The sequence below is a fragment of the Hyla sarda genome, unplaced genomic scaffold, assembly GCF_029499605.1.
Source record: "Hyla sarda isolate aHylSar1 unplaced genomic scaffold, aHylSar1.hap1 scaffold_2098, whole genome shotgun sequence".
NCBI classification, from domain to species: domain Eukaryota; kingdom Metazoa; phylum Chordata; class Amphibia; order Anura; family Hylidae; genus Hyla; species Hyla sarda.
The window spans coordinates 5285-25684 of NW_026608762.1; the positions used below are offsets into that span (position 1 = coordinate 5285).

Here is a 20400-nt window from a genome sequence, read left to right on the forward strand (position 1 = left end):
AAAATTAAAAAAGTTAAAAATGAGGGGTCAGGTTAAGGGGGCGATGGCACCAGCCATTTGTGCAAAGTGAATTACAGAAGAGGCTCACAAATTGTGTTTTGTTTCCTTCAGGGCAGTGCTTTCCTAAACAGTGTGTCTCCAGCTGTTGCAAAACTACAACTCCCAGCATGTCCGGACAGCCAAAGGCTGGGGGTTGTAGTTTTGCATGCTGGGAGTTGTAGTTTTGCAACAGCTGGAGACACACTTTTTGCAAGACACTGCTTCAGTGTGTGTTCTATATATTTGTGTGTGCGCGTGTCATCCCTGCCCCCACCGCCCCTAGTTAACCCCGGGGGAGTTATTTGAGAGCAGATCCAGACTTGCCCTGCTTATGAGGCCGAACAGGACGACTGCGGTTCTGAAGCTCCCTGAGACCATGTAATTCCCCTGTGCAGCCCCCCTCCATGTATCAGCAGGACTCGAAATGCGTCAAACCCTCGTCTCCCTCAGTCACGCAAAAAAAAATAAAAAAAAAATTATAATTATATATATTTGGTAAAAACATTTGACAGCGACATAAAACTGGCCCTTTAGGGTGGGCGCTGCCAAATCCTGTATCCCCTGTGTGGAAAAATGCGCCCCCCAGATTTATTTATTTCACAGCTGTTGAAAAACAAAAACAAAAAAATTATATTAAAAAAATTAAAATAAAAATGAAAGAAAAAACCCTGCGGAGGAATTTGCAGGAAGGTGCGAGAAGGCAGTGCAGTATTACCTGTGCCGTGTGCGTACCGGGCTGACCGCAACCTTGGCTTGGGGAGTAAAAGTTACAAAAAAAATTAAATTTTTAAAAAAAAATAAATAAAAACCACAAACACCAGACTGATACACTTGTAAGCTTTGTAGAAACGTTTGATCGGTAAAAATGAGACTATAGAGATTGCGGTAAATCACATTAAACGCTGTTTGATCGCCGTCTATATACAAGGCTGTGTGTACAGTGTGTGATCGGCAGCATTAACCCCCCCTCCGGTCCTATGTACAAAGCTTGTTACGTCGCACCCGCACCTACTCACCGTTCCGGTTAATCCGACATGCGTACGGGTGGACTCTACCTATGTCTCGATGCTCGGCAGTAGAGGGTCTGTGTATATGTATAGACAATACAGCCCCCTCCCCCACCACCGCCGCCTGTGCGTTACTATATACAACGTACACACACACCCTTATGCTGCCTGCCCTCTGCTACACAATGTGTGTGTGTGAGCTTGCACGTGTGTGTGTATATCTGTGAGAGTTCTCCATTCCAGGAATGAGGGGGGGGGGGGGGGGGGTGCAAACTCCACTTGTGGCAAGGGGCGGAGTCACCAGTGGCAGGGGGGTGGAGCTTTCACAATTCGGGCTAGCAGTAGGCTTCGTCGTCGTCCTTGTCGTCTTTTAGTCCCTTGAGCCGCAGTCGGGCGAAGTCTTCAAATACAATGTCATCGTCCTGGAGGAAGCTGAAGAAGCAAGGAGGTGAGGATTAGAAGGCGTAAGACAGGGCAGAAATGACGGTTCTCCTCTGCTGAATTGCGCCCGGATTGACCGGCAGAGCTCCCGGTCCATATAGCAATAGAAGAAAGTATTTCCAGCGCAGGATACAATGCAACAGGTACTTTATTGAGGATCACATGGAAAACACAGAACACCGACGTGTTTCGGGTCATGTTGGACCCTTAGTCATGGCCATGACTAAGGGTCCAGCTGGACTAGAAACGCATTGGTGTTCTGTGTTTTCCCATGTGATCCTCAAAGTACCTGTTGCATTGTATCCTGTGCTGGAAATCCTTTCTAGTATTCGCAGGCGGGAAGGACACACAGCACTAATCCAGAGTTTCCCCAACCAAGGTGCTTCCATGCTGTTCAAAAACTACAACTCCCAGCATGCCCGGACAGCCAGAGGCTGTCCGGGCATGCTGGGAGTTGTAGTTTTGCAACCGCTTGGAAGCACCCTGGCTATAGCTATATTAATATTATATATCCATATAGCCATACATACAATATATACACATATACATACACATATATATATATACACACATATATATACACACACACACACACACATACATATATATATACACATATATATACACACACACATATATACATATACATACATATATATACACACACACACACACATATACATACATATATACATATATACACACACACACTGGGAGGTGAAGACAAAAACAAATGGTTAAGCCATTTGCTGTGTGGTTTTGATATTTTAAATAGTTCTGACATTTACACGGGTGCGAGAGAAAGGGCGCGCGAGAGAAAGGGCAGGACTGACTCACTGGATGGGTCTAGAAAGCTGAATTTTTTCACAGGTGTTTAAGACGTAGACGAGGAATAAGAAAGGATTTTTCGAAATTCAACCCTTAAGGGGGTAAATAGGGGTTGAAAGTTTGTATGGAAGTTGTCACTTTTCAAGCTAGAACATGAAACTTTGGTTTTTAGGCTAACAATTCGAGATAACGAAACACGTGTTTTAATGTATTCTAAAATTCCACCCCTGAAGGGGGGGGGGTTCAAAGTTTGTATGAATTAACCCCTTGCTGCAGAACGCTGAGTATACCCGGCACTGTGGCACGGGAGGGTTATGAAGAGAGCTCAGGATCTGAGCTCGCATCATATTCGCATGGTCCCGGCTGCTATCAGCAGTCAGGACCCGTGGCTAATGCCGGACATCGCCGTTCTGGCAGATGTCCGGCATTAACTCTTTAGACATGGCGATAAAAGTTGAAAGAATTCGGGTTGTTTGTATGCCCAAAGACTTTACCCAGAGCGGCCTCATTACTATAGGATCGTAAAAAGTAGATCTATGTTACCCCCAAATTTAATGCGGGCAAAAGCTAGTATAATATATATGAAAATTTATTTATGTATGAAATATATGTGAAATATAATATAAATAAATATTTTTTTTTAACACCAATATTATGAACCCTGTCCATAAAAAAAAAAGTTGAGTTTATTTTTGGATTTTTTTTTTATTTTTTATTTTTATTAAAAACCACTGAATTAGTTTCCATAGGGGACTATTGGTAGAGCCCATTTCATACATTTTTGAAGCACCATGATGGCTTAGAACACACATAAGTTGTTAAATGGTTTATCCATGATAAAAAAAAAAAATAAAAAAAATAAAAGTAAAAAATTAAATAAATAAAAAAGGCAAACAGCTGCTTTCTTACAGAAAAAGCGCCACTCTTTCCTTGTGTGTGGTATTGCAGCTCAGTTCCATTAAAGTGAATAACTCAGACTTAATACCACAGACAACCTGAGGACAGAGGTGGCTTTTATATTTGGGAAGAAAACCCCTTTAAGAACGTAAAGAGGGGAGGGAGGGGGGTAAGTAAGGGGGACAAAAAAAATAAAATAAAAATATATATTAATTATTTGGGTCAGGACCAGATGGGACCCCTTGTGATTACAGTGCCCTGGCTTTTGCTGCTGCATGGAGCGGTAGATGGCATGTGCTCCAATATGTCTATGGAGCGCTGGGGATACCCGAGTGCTGCATTTCGGTGTTCCCATAGACAGAGCATGTGACATTTATCCTTACATAACAGTAATGATCATTCCTATGAACGACCAGTCGCCTGAAAATCGGCCCCAATAAAGGGTACCCTAATTTCTGAGCAGGGCTGTGTCCAACCTCCCCCCCTTCCTTTATTATTATCTATGCACCTTAGAACTACAGAAAGGTTCAATCACTTACTTTGTATCAAATTCTATGAGATTTGTGTCAACCGGGATGTCCGTCTGAGGGAATTCTGAAAAGCAGAAAACAAAAGGCTTGAGATTATGGAGCAACCAGAGGGTGAAGAGGAGGGGGCACACAACACTGATCCGGTATGTTAAAACAGCTCTTAGGAAACCATTCTGGCGCCCCCTACTGGGATAATCTGTGCAGCCTATCCGATTATGTATTGTACCCAGCTGCCCCTGTTATTGTGAGGATAGGTTGTCCAAAGCCAAGTTACCACATTCTAAGGGGTTTTCCAGCTTTTTAAAACTCATCCCCCTATAAACAGGATTGGTGATAAATGCTTCCATGATGGAGTAGTAGTTCCCTGGCTTGGGGAGTCTGCTGGGGAGGCTATATCAGTGTTTGTACTACCACTACCCCCCACAATCATGACAGACTCAGCCCCTGTACTACAACCCCCATCATTGATCAGATCTCACTTCTTAGACCGGTTGCGATCACAAGTTATAAAACAGGGGAGTAGGCGGCATGCTCCGCTCCCCTGTGATGTACGGTGTATTTTTACTTCCACTTTTAAATTCCCAGCTGGGAGCCCTGAATGGCCGGTACTGAGGAGCCATTCAGGGCTCCCGGAGTTTTTTTTTTTTTTAAAGTGAAAGTAAAAAAACACATTGTTAGGGGGAGTGGAGCATGCCGCCCAGTTTAAAAACATCTGATTGCATCGGGTATCAGAAGTGAGAACCGGTGCGATCAATCCCTCAGCCCCCATCATGGAGCAGAGTGTTCCATAATGGGGGTTGTAGTACAAACAGTAATGTTGCCTCCCCAGTCACTGGCAGACTCCCGCAGCCGGGGAACTACTAATCATATCGTGGAAACAAGTCTGTTCCATGATGGGAGTAGTAGTAATAGTAGTCTCTCAGCACTGCAGGAGTCTGCTGATGTCCCCTCTTCTGAGCATGCTCAGGAGTAATAACTGGGGGCAAACTGATGTCATTAAAGGCTCATCTGTTTGCCATAGACTTCAATGTTAAAATTTTAAACGGCCGCTATTCCAGTCATTTTTGGCGGGACAAAAATGAGTTCATGCACAGTCTTTTGCGCCATCAAAAATAACGTCCGTTAGTCATTGAATGGGATTTTTTAACGGCCGTTTTTAAGGGTTTTCTTAATGGGACATTTTAACGGGTCTTTAAAAAAACTGAGTAACATAGGGGGGAGAGTTATCAAATCCGGACCAGCGGAAAAGTTGCCCAATTGCCCATAGCAACCAGTCAGATCGCTTCTTACATTTTTAACAAGGCCTCTGCAAAATGAAAGCAGCGATCTGATTGGTTGCTATGGGCAACTTTTCATCTGGACGGGTTTCGATAAATCTCCCCCAGAGTGTGAAAGGAGCCCAAGCTCTACAGAGTGACAGCTTAGATGGAACACTCACCGGACAGTTGACGTGTCAGCGGCTCTGGGGGCTTTGGATGCATTAGGACAAAAGGCAGCTCCACAGCGACATCACTAGGAGACGCAGAACAGTCAGTACCGTTATCACCAGATCTATCACATGACAACAGCCAGCGACCAACACTCACCCTCCTCGTGACACTACGAGTTTCACCTTCACTTTGTAGGAAACCAGTATCCCCAGCACCTCTTTACTGGAGCCCTCCTTGACTCTAGAACCAAAATTAAGTAGAAGTTATAAGACCCCCGCTTCCTTATGGTACCTGGGACCCGGCATAAAGCGGCAGCACTCACATGGTACTCGATGCCAGGTTGGTGTCCTCGTGCTTCAGCTTCCCATCTAGGGCCAGGCCCCTCTTCTCCCGGTTGTTGGACAGCAGAGGGGTGAGCGTGTAAACTTTACAGAACGTGGAACTGGCGGCCACCTGGTCACTGGAAGGGAGAGGGGAGCAGCGGTCAGAGAAATAGGGGAGCTGGTAAAGATTGCTGGGGGGGGGTATTTGGTGGGGGAAGGGACTTACTCCTGTTCAATCTGAGCCACCGGGCACTTGTACTGGGCGGTGCTGAACAGACAGATGTCGGCGTATTGTCGGACTGAAGGGGACAGAAAAGATTTTGTTAGAGAGGAACAGACTACCCTAAAACAATATCTGCACAGCCATGTCCGAACTAAATGGAACCCAACACTACATGTGAGGCCCTATGAATCCTGGGAAGAAGATTGTAGGGATATAGTAGGTAGCATGTCCGAGCATGCTGGGAGTTGTTTTGTAAAGCTTTGAGGCACCCTGGTCAGGAAATGCTGCTGTAGAAACTTTAAGGAAAACTGTCACCCGCACTATAACCCGATACACAGAGTTATAGTGTGGGGGAACAGGAGACAGATGCGGGGTCTCTGACTGCTATACCTACCTGCGCTTATAAATATTTAAATCCAGCCGGCGGGCCGGCTTCAAAGCGCTGGAAGAGGGGGACCTTCGGAGGAGTGGGGCTCCGGACTGCAGGTAGGTATAGCAGTCCGAGACCCCGCATCGGTCTCCTGTTCACCTGCACTATAACCCGATGTATCGGGTTTGTTTGTGGGGGGGGGGGGGGGGGGTTCTAAATGTTCAGACCCTGACAGAGCACGATATCTGTAGATGTGTGCGCCAGGCAGCTTCTCTTCCAGCTCTGCATCACGTGACCAGGACAGACTCCTAATGCAAGTCTATGAGACTGTCCTATTCTCAGACACAGAGGCAGTGCGCTTCTCACTCCATTTGTTCCCATAATCAGATGGTATAACTGAGAAGTACCGGAGTACCCCTTTAAGAGGTTATACTAAACTAAACTAAACTAAAAAATAAAAAAAAACACTCCAAAGCCACCACACTTCCTGGATGTTCCCCGTAAACTATCCTGCCTGATATGCATGATTCCTGCGGCCTCTGTCTTTTGCTGCTTGATATTCTTTGCCATCATCTCCCAGCAATTATTGCAGCTCTGCCAACCCCCACCCACTCTGAGCAGCAGAGAGGTTCAGTGTCTGATTGGCAGAGGCTGCACACACCTCCCAGTTCTCAGCACTAACGAGAGCATGACTCATCAGTGCAGGGCAGAAACCACATGGTCTGTCTAAGGAGGGTGGGGGCTGCTTTTAGAGAGGACTTTGACAGAGACCGAGTGGATGGCTGGATGTTATTCCCTCACTTCGTGCATGCAAGTGACAACCAAAGAAGGGGGAAACTATCATTCATTACCTTTTATAAAGCAAACAGGTTGGTGAGAGGGAAAGGATGGGCTATGGGTTTAACGGTACTGGACAAAGCGATTTCTCATTTTTACTCCTCTCCTCCTAGTAGCCATTATGCATGTAATTTTACACCTATGGTGCAACATGAGGGCTTGTTTTTGTAGGGCCAACTATATTAGTTTGCTTGTTCAATTTACAGAAATGTTATTACAAAAAAAAAAAATTATAATATTAAATATAATTTTTTTTTTGATGGGGTAGTGTGTGTACTACTACCCCCATCATGGAACAGACTGTTCCATGATGGGGGTTGTAGTACAGGGGCTGAGGGATTGATCACACTGGGTCTCACTTCTGGGACCCGATGCAATCAGAAGTTATTAAGCAGGGGAGTGGGCGGCATGGTCTACTCCCTGCGATGTACAATGTATTTTACTTCATTTGTAAATTCCCCACTGGGAGCCCTGAATGGTTGGTACTGAGGAGCCATTCAGGGCTCCCAGCAGGGCTTTTAAAATAGAAGCGCTGCGTTGGGGAAAGATATACAGAATCGCCTGGGGGGGGGCACCTCACAGCGTATTTATATTAGGTATTGTCCCCCACACCGCATATATGCATATATTATATACACGCACACTCTTTCCCCCCTTGCCCAGCGCTATGAATGAAAAAGTATTCCATTAGCAGCGCATTGGGCCGGGAAACCAGCCATCTCGATGTGCTGCTGAAAAAACCACTTGTCATTCATAGCGCTGCGGCGGCATCTGTATATAGATGCGCTGCAGGGGTCAAACATATATCCATATGTCTGGCCCCCACAGCGCTTCTATAATCATATGCCTTTGCAGCGCTATGAATGAAAGTATTCTAACAGCAGCGCATCTGGCCGGGAAGCTGGAATTTAAAAAAATGAAAGTAAAATACACTGTACATAGCAGGGTTGCACAGCATGCCGCCCGCTCCCCTGTTTAATAACTTCTAATCGCATCGGGTCTCAGAAGTGAGACCCGGTGACATCAATTTTAATTCAAAGGACATTTTCAACAAATATTGCACGGTTCCTTCATTTTCTGTTTTTGTAAGCACCAAGGATTTAGAGAGAAAAAAAATCTAAAATTTTTTTTTCATTTTTTTATTTTTTTTTGCGCCCAGGCAGACTTAACCCCTTAAGGACTCAGCCCATTTTGGCCTTAAGGACTCAGACAATTTAATTTTTACGTTTTCATTTTTTCCTCCTCGCCTTCTAAAAATCATAACTCTTTTATATTTTCATCCACAGACTAGTATGAGGGCTTGTTTTTTGCGCGACCAGTTGTCCTTTGTAATGACATCACTCATTATATCATAAAATGTATGGCGCAACCAAAAAACACTATTTTTGTGGGGAAATTAAAACGAAAAACGCAATTTTGCTAATTTTGGAAGGTTTTGTTTTCATGCCGTACAATTTATGGTAAAAATGACGTGTGTTCTTTATTCTGAGGGTCAATACAATTAAAATGATACCCATTATTATATACTTTTATATTATTGTTGCGCTTAAAAAAAATCACAAACTTTTTAACCAAATTAGTACGTTTATAATCCCTTTATTTTGATGACCTATAACTTTTATTTTTCCGTATAAGCGGCGGGATGGGGGCTCATTTTTTGCGCCATGATCTGTACTTTTTTTTGATACCACATTTGTATATAAAAAACTTTTAATACATTTTTTATAATTTTTTTTTTTATAAAATGTATTAAAAAAGTAGGAATTTTGGACTTTAATTTTTTTTCGTTCACGCCGTTCACCGTACGGGATCATTAACATTTTATTTTAATAGTTCGGACATTTACGCACGCGGCGATACCAAATATGTCTATAAAAAATGTTTTTTACGCTTTTTGGGGGTAAAATAGGAAAAAACGGACGTTTTCCTTTTTTATTGGGGGAGGGGATTTTTCACTTTTTTTACTTTTACTTTTACATTTTTTTTACATTTTTTTTTTTACACTTTAATAGTCCCCATATGGGACTATTCATAGCAATACCATGATTGCTAATACTGATCTGTTCTATGTATAGGACATAGAACAGATCAGTATTATCGGTCATCTTCTGCTCTGGTCTGCTCGATCACAGACCAGAGCAGGAGACGCCGGGAGCCGCACGGAGGAAGGTGAGGGGACCTCCGTGCGGCGTTATGAATGATCGGATCCCCGCAGCAGCGCTGCGGGCGATCCGATCGTTCATTTTAATCGCGAACTGCCGCAGATGCCGGGATCTGTATTGATCCCGGCACCTGAGGGGTTAATGGCGGACGCCCGCGAGATCGCGGGCGTCGGCCATTGCCGGCGGGTCCCTGGCTGCGATCAGCAGCCGGGATCAGCCGCGCATGACACGGGCATCGCTCCGATGCCCGCGGTTATGCTTAGGACGTAAATGTACGTCCTGGTGCGTTAAGTACCACCTCACCAGGACGTACATTTACGTCCTGCGTCCTTAAGGGGTTAACCCCTTAAGGACTCAGGGTTTTTCCGTTTTTGCACTTTCGTTTTTTCCTCCTTACCTTTTAAAAATCATAACCCTTTCAATTTTCCACCTAAAAATCCATATTATGGCTTATTTTTTGCGTCGCCAATTCTACTTTGCAGTGACATTAGTCATTTTACCCAAAAAATGCACGGCGAAACGGAAAAAAAAATCATTGTGCGACAAAATCGGAAAAAAAAACGCCATTTTGTTACTTTTGGGGGCTTCCGTTTCTACGCAGTGCATATTTCGGTAAAAATGACACCTTATCATTATTCTGTAGGTCCATATGGTTAAAATGATACCCTACTTATATAGGTTTGATTTTGTCGCACTTCTGGAAAAAATCATAACTACATGCAGGAAAATTTATACGTTTAAAAATGTCATCTTCTGACCCCTATAACTTTTATTTTTCCACGTACGGGGCGGTATGAGGACTAATTTTTTGCGCCGTGATCTGAAGTTTTTATCGGTATGATTTTTGTTTTGATCGGACTTTTTGATCACTTTTTATTCATTTTTTAATGATATAAAAAGTGACCAAAATACGCTTTTTTGGACTTTGGAATTTTTTTGCGCGTACGCCATTGACCGTACAGCTTAATTAATGATATATTTTTATAGTTCGGACATTTACGCACGCGGCGATACCACATCTGTTTATTTTTTTTTTTTTTTTTTTACACTTATTTTTTTTATGGGAAAAGGGGGGTGATTCAAACTTTTATTAGGGAAGGGGTTAAATGACCTTTATTAACACTTTTTTACATTTTTTTTGCAGTGTTATAGGTCCCATAGGGACCTATATCACTGCACACACTGATCTCCTATGCTGATCACTGGCGTGTATTAACACGACTGTTCAGCATTATCGGCGCTTGACTGCTCCTGCCTGGATCTCAGGCACGGAGCAGTCATTCGTCGATCGGACACCGGGGAGGCAGGTAAGAGCCCTCCCGGTGTCCGATCAGCTGTTCGGGACGCCGCGATTTCACCGCGGCGGTCCCGAACAGCCCGACTGAGCAGCTGGGTCACTTTCACTTTCACTTTAGAAGCGGCGGTCAGCTTTGACCGCCGCTTCTAAAGGGTTAATACCGCACATCGCCGCGATCGGCGATGTGTGGTATTAGCCGCGGGTCCCGGCCGTTGATTAGCGCCGGGACCGACGCGATATGATGCGGGATCGCGGCGTGATCCCGCTTCATATCGCGGGAGCCGGCGCAGGACGTAAATATACGTCCTGCGTCGTTAAGGGGTTAAAGGGGTATTCCAGGGGAAAAAAAAAGAAAAGAAAAGTTTTTTGTATATCAACTGGCTCCAGAAAGTTAAACAGATTTGTAAATTACTTCTATTAAAAAATCTTAATCCTTTCAGTACTTATGAGCTTCTGAAGTTAAGGTTCTACTTTTCTGTCTAAGTGCTCTCTGATGACACCTGTCTCGGGAACCGCCCAGTTTAGAAGCAAATCCCCATAGCAAACCTCTTCTAAACTGGGCGTTTCCCCGAGGCACGTGTCATCAGAGAGCAGTTAGACAGAAAAGAACAACCTTAACTTCAGAAGCTCATAAGTACTGAAAGGATTAAGATTTTTTTTATAGAAGTAATTTACAAATCTGTTTAACTTTCTGGAGCCAGTTGATATAAAGTTTTTTCCTGGAATACCCCTTTAACCCAATTTTAATTCCATTGTTTTGTTTAGATAGAAATTTCAGATAAAAATTCTTTAAAAAAAAAAAAAAATACAAAAATAAAAAAACATCCTGTAAACAGAGCAGTGCATTGTGGGAGCTCAGCTGTATAGGGTTTAGTGCACTCAGGGCAGTCATGGGATCTTAGGAGGAACCAGCTGTTTCCTTTGGGTGTGAATAGAGAAGTAGGTTGTGATGTAATGTAGACGCCACTGATATTTGCAGGGCGGTGAAACATGACGAGAGTTACTCACGTACCGGACACCTTCACCCTCTTGACCGTCTTGCTGGAGTTATTGGTTACGTGCACGTTCACATTGATGGGCTCTCCATGGTAATAGAGCTGGAAAGAGACATGACTTTAGACACAGATTTACATCTGGTAATACCCAAATAACCTCCACACCACCGGTCCAAAATCTATGTTTCCCCCAACTAGGGTACATCCAGCTGTTGCAAAACTACAACTCCCAGCATGCCTGGACAGCCGTTGGCTGTCCAGGCATGCTGGGGGGTTGTAGTTTTGCAACAGCTGGAGGCACCCTGTTTAGGAAACACTCATCTATATGGAGACTAAGACCCACAAGAGGTGGCCAGAAAAGCAAATGGCGTAGTTGCCATCGACTTCAATGGAAGTTGTATAAACAGTCTGCTCTGTTCACGTAACTACAGGTGTAAAAAGCATAGCCCGCATGATTGCGCAAGTCTCATTAAGGTCAACAGGAGTTACGCAAATTGCTTATCTTCCCCACTTACGGTGGCTTCCGGCTTTCCTGACCACCTCCAGAGGCTGCAGTCCCATGTAAAGGAGAGTCAGGTAATATGGACATTTACATGGGGTGGTCCTAAGCTTGATAAATCAGTCAGAAAATGTAGCTCAAGTTTGATCTGAGATTCAGCTATAAGGGGACATTTCACACCTGTGTATTTTGCTGCCGATTTTGCGACCTATTGAAGTCATTGGGTGGCAGAATCAACTGCGAAAAATCTGCAGCGAAATCCCCTTGTGTAAACCCTTAGAGTCAGTTTACACGTAGTACATGTTACCTGACCCTTAGACAGGTAGGCCATGAGAATAGAAAAGCCGTCTGTAACCACTTCTGTCTTTCATTACATAGGAGGTCTAAGCCAAGGGTTAAAAGGGGGTACTCCACTGGAAAAAAAAAAAAAAATTTATTTAATTTTTTTAAATCAACTGGTGCCAGAAAGTTAGATTTGTAAATTACTTCTATTAAAAAATAAAATAAAAAAAAAAATAAAAAAATCTTAATCCTTCCAGTACTTAGGAACTTCCTGTGGATTGTACAGCAGCTAAGTACTGGAAGGATTAAGATTTTTTTTATTTTTTTTTTTTTTTTTTATTTTTAATAGAAGTAATTTACAAATCTAACTTTCTGGCACCAGTTGATTTAAAAAAAAATAAAAAATAATCCATCCATCCATCAATCGTTTTTTCCAGTGGAGTACCCCTTTAAAGGTGAACTCTGATACATGACATCTATCTACAGTAAGTCCAAATGCGGGGACCCTCAATGATCTCCTGCCCCGTACCCCAGTGCTCTGAAGCTTTGCTTTCAGAACACAGGCTCTCCTCTCGCTTGGAGTGGCCGACACTCCTCCATGTATCTATGCAAGAGCCGGAGATACAGCGCTCGTGTATCTATACGAGCCGGAGATACAGCGCTCGTGTATCTATATGAGCCGGAGATACAGCGCTCATGTATCTATATGAGCCGGAGATACAGCGCTCATGTATCTATATGAGCCGGAGATACAGCGCTCGTGTATCTATATGAGCCGGAGATACAACGCTCGTGTATCTATATGAGCCGGAGATACAACGCTCGTGTATCTATAAGAGCTGGAGATACAGCGCTCGTGTATCTATATGAGCCGGAGATACAACGCTCGTGTATCTATATGAGCCGGAGATACAACGCTCGTGTATCTATATGAGCCGGAGATACAACGCTCGTGTATCTATATGAGCCGGAGATACAACGCTCGTGTATCTATAAGAGCTGGAGATACAGCGCTCGTGTATCTATAAGAGCTGGAGATACAGCGCTCGTGTATCTATATGAGCCGGAGATACAGCGCTCGTGTATCTATATGAGCCGGAGATACAACGCTCGTGTATCTATAAGAGCTGGAGATACAGCGCTCATGTACCTATACGAGCCGGAGATACAGCGCTCATGTACCTAGATGAGCTGGAGATACAGCGCTCATGTACCTAGATGAGCCGGAGATACAGCGCTCATGTATCTATATGAGCCGGAGATACAGCGCTCATGTATCTATATGAGCCGGAGATACAGCGCTCATGTATCTATATGAGCCGGAGATACAGCGCTCGTGTATCTATATGAGCCGGAGATACAGCGCTCGTGTATCTATATGAGCCGGAGATACAGCGCTCGTGTATCTATATGAGCCGGAGATACAACGCTCGTGTATCTATAAGAGCTGGAGATACAGCGCTCATGTACCTAGATGAGCTGGAGATACAGCGCTCATGTACCTAGATGAGCTGGAGATACAGCGCTCATGTACCTAGATGAGCTGGAGATACAGCGCTCATGTATCTATACGAGCCGGAGATACAGCGCTCGTGTATCTATACAAGAGCCGGAGATCCAGCGCTCATGTATCTCTGGTTCTCCCATAGAGATACATTGAAGGGGAGTTACGACCTTCACTAAATGTCAGATTACTGTCGACTTACCCATGGAACGGTGGTTGTTCCGTGCTTGAGGAGAGCCGGATAGAAGATTGTGAAGGGTCCCAGGGTTTAGACCCCCCCATTGATCAGACACTTGTCCGCTATCCACAGGAAACGGGATAAGATAAAATGTACTGAGTTCCCCTTTAAGTAACTGGCTGTATGGAACCTGGCCATCAACTGATCGCTGAGAGACCCACAGTGCAGCAGAGCTGCCGGGCTCTAGCAGACCCAGATGCGCTTGTCCCTTTTAAATCAGCGGCTGATGGGACTGACGGGTGAAGCTGATGACCATGGACAATGGTCAGACGCACAAAGACGCAAGGCCTGCACCTGTGCTTGCTGGATCGCACCGGATGACACGGGTCAGGTGAGAAATTCAGTGGTAAAGGGGAAGGCAATTATGTGGCACAGGTAGTGAACATAAGGGGGATGAAATGGCACAAGGGAGAATGAAACAAATGGACTTTAAAAAAAAAAAAAAAAAAAAAAAAAAAAAAAAAAAAGGTGCGGTGGGTCTTTTGCGGCGCTGACTCTGAACAGGCAAATCAGGAGAGTATAAATGGTTTATTAAAATGCGACGTGTTTCACCGCACATGCGCGGCTTAATCAGATGCCTGATGAAGCCGCGCATGTGCGGTGAAACGTGTTGCATTTTAATAAACCTTTTATACTCACCTGATGTGCCTGTTCAGAGTCAGCGCCGCAAAAGACCCACCGCACCTTTGAAGTCCATTTGTCTCTACTTGGTTGGGAGGCTGCAGACCGGGCTCTAACAACCCTTACACACTGTCCATTGTTGTGTGTGAGTTCACACAACCACCTGGGGTAAGAGGCTTTAAAAAGAATCCTTCTACCAATACCTACCCAGTCGGTTTTACGCTACGGAGCCCTCTCTTTTATATTCAAAGGAGAATGAAGGGAGGGAATGATATGGAATGGGGGTATAAAATGGCACAGGTAAGGGGGAGGGGTGGGGGGGGTGTGTGTGTGTGTGTATGTTATCATAGAACGCGCAACATAAATTGGCGGTATGGTGAGAAGTGCGTCACCAAACTATGAGAAGTTTTGACTGCTCTGTCCTACACAGACTATTGTCTGCACATGGTCTCCATCCCCAATACCTCCTTGTCCAGAGAAGCCTCCAGGTGAAGGGAGCGGTCAGACATCAGGAAATGCCGGGTGGTCTCCGCTACAGGCTGGGGTCCCGCCTTCTCCGGGGCAAACTGCACCTTCCTGATGATCAGACGTACGGAGTTCCTACGACCAGAAGTGACAGGACAGTATAAAGGATCAGTACATCACACTAACTACTGCCTATAACAACCAATCACAGCTCAGCTTTAACTGTTCAGAAACCAATATAAGAAATAAGAGCTGCACTGTGATTGGTTGACACGGGGGGAAAAAAAAAAACATTTAAAAATCGGTAACATTCATACATTATATTTCCTTTACCAGAATAATGGTCCTTGTTGCCCATAGCAACCACAGTGCAGCATTCAGTGTTCCAGAGAAGTTTATTAACAGCCAGTAAAGTAGTCCAGCTCACACAGCTGCAGGGCTTGTTACAATGTATCAGTCCACTTCATCCTTTGTGTCAGAAAGCTTCAGCACGCTCTGTCCTGAACGCACAGTTAAAGGCTCATGGGCTCAGGTCACATCTCATCTGAACACGCTGGGAATGCAAAGAGCAGTGTTTCCCAACCCGTGTGCCTCCAGCTGTTACAAAACTACAACTCCCAGCATGCCCGGACAGCCTTTGGCTGTCCGGGCATGCTGGGAGTTGCAGTTTTGCAACAGCTGGAGGCACACGGGTTGGGAAACACTGGTGTAGGGCCTCGTACTACATACACCAGACTTATGTGTCCATGTAGCGGCGAGATGTGAACAGAGCCTGAAGACCAGCACCTCTGACTCAAAACCCCATTGACTTCAGTGGGATCCAGCAAATGTAAAAAAAAACTGGTCTTTAAATTTTGCAGGAATGCTGAATGGGACAGCAGAATCCCAAGTCTATGGGCAGTACAGTTCGGTCCAATTTCTGAACATGACCTTACAGTAAAGGGTGACACCAGTAGACAAGACAATAGGAGCTCAGCCTCCCTTACCCTATACAATAACCTTCACACAGGTCACAGAGAATGCTCAGAAACCTTTCCCATGTAGAATTTTTACACACTGATGTGTGACAAGACTGCTTATTAAAAAAATATATAAAAAAAAATAAATAAAAATTAATAAATCTATACATACACACATATATATATATATATATATATATATATATATATATATATATATATATACACATATACACACATACACACATATATATACACACACATATACACACACACACACCTCTCTCTATCGGACCGTGTTGCTACTCATTGACTTTGGTGTCTGCAGAAAATACGCTTGCGAATAACGTACGTGTTAACGCACCCTAAACACAGGCTTCCATTCACTGCCTCAAAGCAATAGCCTTTGTGACTGTACATTGATGTTAGGAAGCTAGTAGGCCACTATGCAGGTTAGTGACCCCAATAGCCAAGTGTAACCACCTACATACCAGATCGGTAGCGCAACTGTATAGGGGCTCAGACCGAAAACTGTACCCATGCCATCCAAATGACATAACTGTTCGTCCAACTGCAGTAAATTAACGTTATATGTAGTATTATAGTATTCTGCCCCCTAAGTGTAGCTTCTCATCTGCCCCCTACTCTGAACAACAATGGGACTGAAAGACACCAGGCCTAGCAACGTACGGCCTGTATACGTATAGAAGAGACAGTAGGGGAACAAGTACGACCCCCAGGACATGTGCGCCACTCATATCGGCTATTTTTTTAAACAAACAGTGAGAGTAAACAGTGATGGACAAGACCTTCATAGCAGCTGCATAAGCCATTGCCCTATGGCCACACACTGGTGTCTGGAAGAGCTGGGTGATCAGTGAAGAACAGCCATATAGGTCTATTTTTCCCAATCACTGTGCATCCAGCTGTTGCTGCCAACGGCAGTCCGGGCACGCTGGGAGTTGTAATCTTGCAACAGCTGGAGGCACCCTGGTTGGGAAACACTGATATGCCGTCACCCAGCAGCTGTATATTTAGTACAGATGTTCCCTAGGTCCTGTATAACACCGTGCGGCACTTCCCATGAGCCTCTCACGCCGTTGTCTATTCTTACACACCTGTTCTCGGTTCTTGATATACAAGTTATAAGTAGTAGTACCCTGGTGTATTATATCCCTCTGGGCCGAGCAGGTCCCTTTGTGATGGCACCAGGTTATTTTTTGCAACAAGCATGACCTGAATGTACCAACCAACAAGAGGTAAACTGAGCAAGTAAATACTACGTTCTACTGCTCTCTGTTATCAGGCCGAGGAAAGGCTGACGGCAATAGATCCCAGGAGCCTTCCTGTCCCTCCATGACCATTCTGCAACCTCTGTGGAAGTGATATTAGGAGAGCTGACTGAAGAGCTTACAATCTAAAAGTATCAGATGAGGAGGAAAGGGGGGGGAATATAGCCCTTTAAGAATTTATTGAACTTCCCCTTTAAAAAGGCGACAGGTGCAAGCAAAACCCACAGCGGCACCAACTACTCCTCTTCCTGTGTCCTGAGCGGCTGCGGAGGAAGTCTCTCAATGAAGGAGGCGGCTAACCACCATGGCCCAAGACGAGACAGGAAGGAGAGAGAGAGAGAGAATATTTAGTTGTAGAGATGAGTGAACTTACAGTAAATTCGATTCGTCACAAACTTCTCGGCTCGGCAGTTGATGACTTTTCCTGCATAAATTAGTTCAGCTTTCCGGTGCTCCGGTGGGCTGGAAAAGGTGGATACAGTCCTAGGAAAGAGTCTCCTAGGAATGTATCCACCTTTTCCAGCCCATGGGAGCACCTGAAGGCTGAACTAATTTATGCAGGATATGGGTGCGTTCACACGCTCTCTTTTTGCGGGTTTTCCGCAGCGTATTAGAAAGGGGCGGGCTCTTCTGGGCTGTCCATAGCAGATTGTCCGTGGCGGAATTTACGCTGCGGAAAATCTACCGCGGACAATCTGCTATGGACAGCCCAGAAGAGCCCGCCCCTTTCTAATATGCTGCGGAAAAGCCGCAAAAACAAAAAAAGAGCGTGTGAACGCACCCCAAGTCGTCAACTGCCGAGCCAAGAAGTTCGTGACGAATCGAATTTACTGTAAGTTCGCTCATCTATTTAGTTGCATGCCAGCCACAGCTTTGTGCAATACGCTCAATTGAGGAGAGCCGGGCCGCCATGCCAGAGGGGCATCGCAATCTGACAACTATCCCCAAGCCTTAGGATAGGGGATGGGTTTTTCTATCCTTGAGTACTCCTTTAAAGTAAAAAGCTTAAGAGAGAGCGAAAAAAATAAAAACACACCCCAGGAGTATAACGCAACTCGTTTCAGGTGTGTTAGCCGCACCTGAAACGCGTTACATTTTAGTTCTGTTATGGCTTGAAATCTTCAATAAAAGAAAACCTTTTGCATGAGATCTGCGCTGGACAATCCCTGCCTTATATTATTTATTTTTTTCACTTTAAATGAGTACTCAAGGATAGAAAAACATATATACACACATATATATACATACATACACACACACACACACACACACACATATATATTTTACATACACACAAAAACAGCCACGCAGCACTCCAAAATTGGTGAAAGACTTTAATCCAGGTTTCAGCAGCCGGAACATGGATTGAATAAATTAATTTTCTCACTTTACCAATTTCGGAGCGTTGGGACGCTGGCACACGCCAAATATTTACAAGTAGCACTGAAATATCGATATCATCTCATAATATTCCCTATCCACAGAATAAGTGATTACAAGATGAATGTTGACCCTATTGATCACAAAAATGGAGGAAAAAACTGTCCTATGGATAAATGTAGTGTAAGACCCTGACAAACCCAAAAAACTTGACCTGTCAATAATTATTTTTTAAATTTCTCTGTCTACTAGACAAACCACCTATGTGGTCATGTACAGATCCTGTGTTCTCTATAGGAGGCCGCACTGTAGTTGCTTGGAGACCTGGAATAAACATTGCAATAGCGTCCTGGCCCCGTAGGGATCCCCATAGGGGGAAACATCACATGACCTTCTCCCACAGGAGGCTGGAGTCATCACTCAATGCACAGGGGGGCGCTGCTCACACCGTTTCCTTGCTTGCAGCAGTAATAGATAATAACCCTGTAATTACTGCACAGAAACAACAAGATTATCCTGAACCACAAATGGCAAAAGCCTGAGTTGTTCTGGAGGGACACATCTGACATTTAATCGCATACAGACCAATTTACTGCCCCACCTTTTGTGCATCTTTTCCTCCATGGATTTGGCGCAGAAGGCACGGATTTCATAATCGACACCACAGGCCTAAAAAAAATAAAAACCACACGAGTGAGAATCAGTATGTACAACACCACAGCAGAGGGATGCATTTGTATGTATTCTATTATATACACACACAGCTCTGTGTATATACATATACCCCCAGCTTAATATATCTAAGTCACCATATAAGAAACACGTTAAAAAACACAACTATAGACATAAAGTGGCTAGAAGTTAATCCCCTGCAGCAACCATAGTCTATAATCCTAAACCACATAACAGGCTGTTCTGTAAGGAGATCAGAGAGGGTCGTCCTCCCCACTAAACAAGCCCTATGAAACACAGTAGGGATATACCATCCTATTGTGTGCTATGGATTTGCCTGTGGGTCCCCTGAGGATTTTTGTTGGAAGAAATGCGTTGGGACAGCTGAGGATTTCTCATTTATACATCTGTTTTAACATGACTAACCGACTGCTATGGTGCTCACCAACATTATCACTAGTTAATCTGAAATTAATGTTTCGTGGAAGTCCGGGGTGGATGGGTGTCAAATATAAACTTTATTTTTTACTTATTTTTTTTAACCACCAAAAAGGTCCTCGATTCTAGATAGAAATCGGCACCAAAATATGATCTGGTGCAGATGCATGCAGAGTTTCTTGCAGACTTCGGTGAGAATTTCTGTGGAAAAACTTCCTCAGTAGTTTCGACAAAAGAATTATCCTCCAACTGTTGCAAAACTACAACTCCCAGCATGTTTTGAGAGTCAAGATCTTGCATGACTATAATTTCCAGAATGTCTGGGCAGCTTTTAGTTTAGTGGTCATGGCATACTAGTTTTACACAAGCCACAGACGCATAGGTTGGTTAACAAGGCTATAAAAGAAAAAAAAAAAAAAAAGAAAAAAAATGAATAAAAAAAAGTAACAAACCTGTTCCCAACAGTCATTAAAGGGTTACCACGGTGAAAAAGAAATAAAAAAAAAGTTTTTAAAATCAACTGGTGCCAGTTGAACAGATTTGTAAATTACTTCTATTAAAAATCTTAACCCTTCCAGTACTTACCAGCTGCTGTATACTACACAGAGGAAGTTTTGTAGTTCTTTTCTGTCTGACCACAGTGCTCTCTGCTGCCACCTCTGTCCATGTCA

General features: G+C 44.1%; 1 protein-coding gene across 2 annotated transcripts in view; it reads right to left on the bottom strand.

The window, feature by feature from the left end:
- Positions 1–831: 831 nt before the first annotated feature.
- Positions 832–20400, bottom strand: part of ARRB2 (arrestin beta 2) — a 32948-nt gene continuing 13379 nt past the window's right edge. For both annotated transcript variants that reach the window (XM_056552916.1, XM_056552915.1), the window contains exons 7-15: positions 19221–19288; positions 14988–15123; positions 11397–11481; positions 5722–5794; positions 5495–5632; positions 5329–5412; positions 5181–5254; positions 3752–3806; positions 832–1478 (exon numbers count right to left, since the gene is read on the bottom strand). In XM_056552916.1, coding sequence (XP_056408891.1) covers positions 1382–1478; positions 3752–3806; positions 5181–5254; positions 5329–5412; positions 5495–5632; positions 5722–5794; positions 11397–11481; positions 14988–15123; positions 19221–19288 — 810 coding nt within the window. In that variant the 3' untranslated portion in view covers positions 832–1381. The remainder of the gene's footprint in view (positions 1479–3751; positions 3807–5180; positions 5255–5328; positions 5413–5494; positions 5633–5721; positions 5795–11396; positions 11482–14987; positions 15124–19220; positions 19289–20400) is intronic.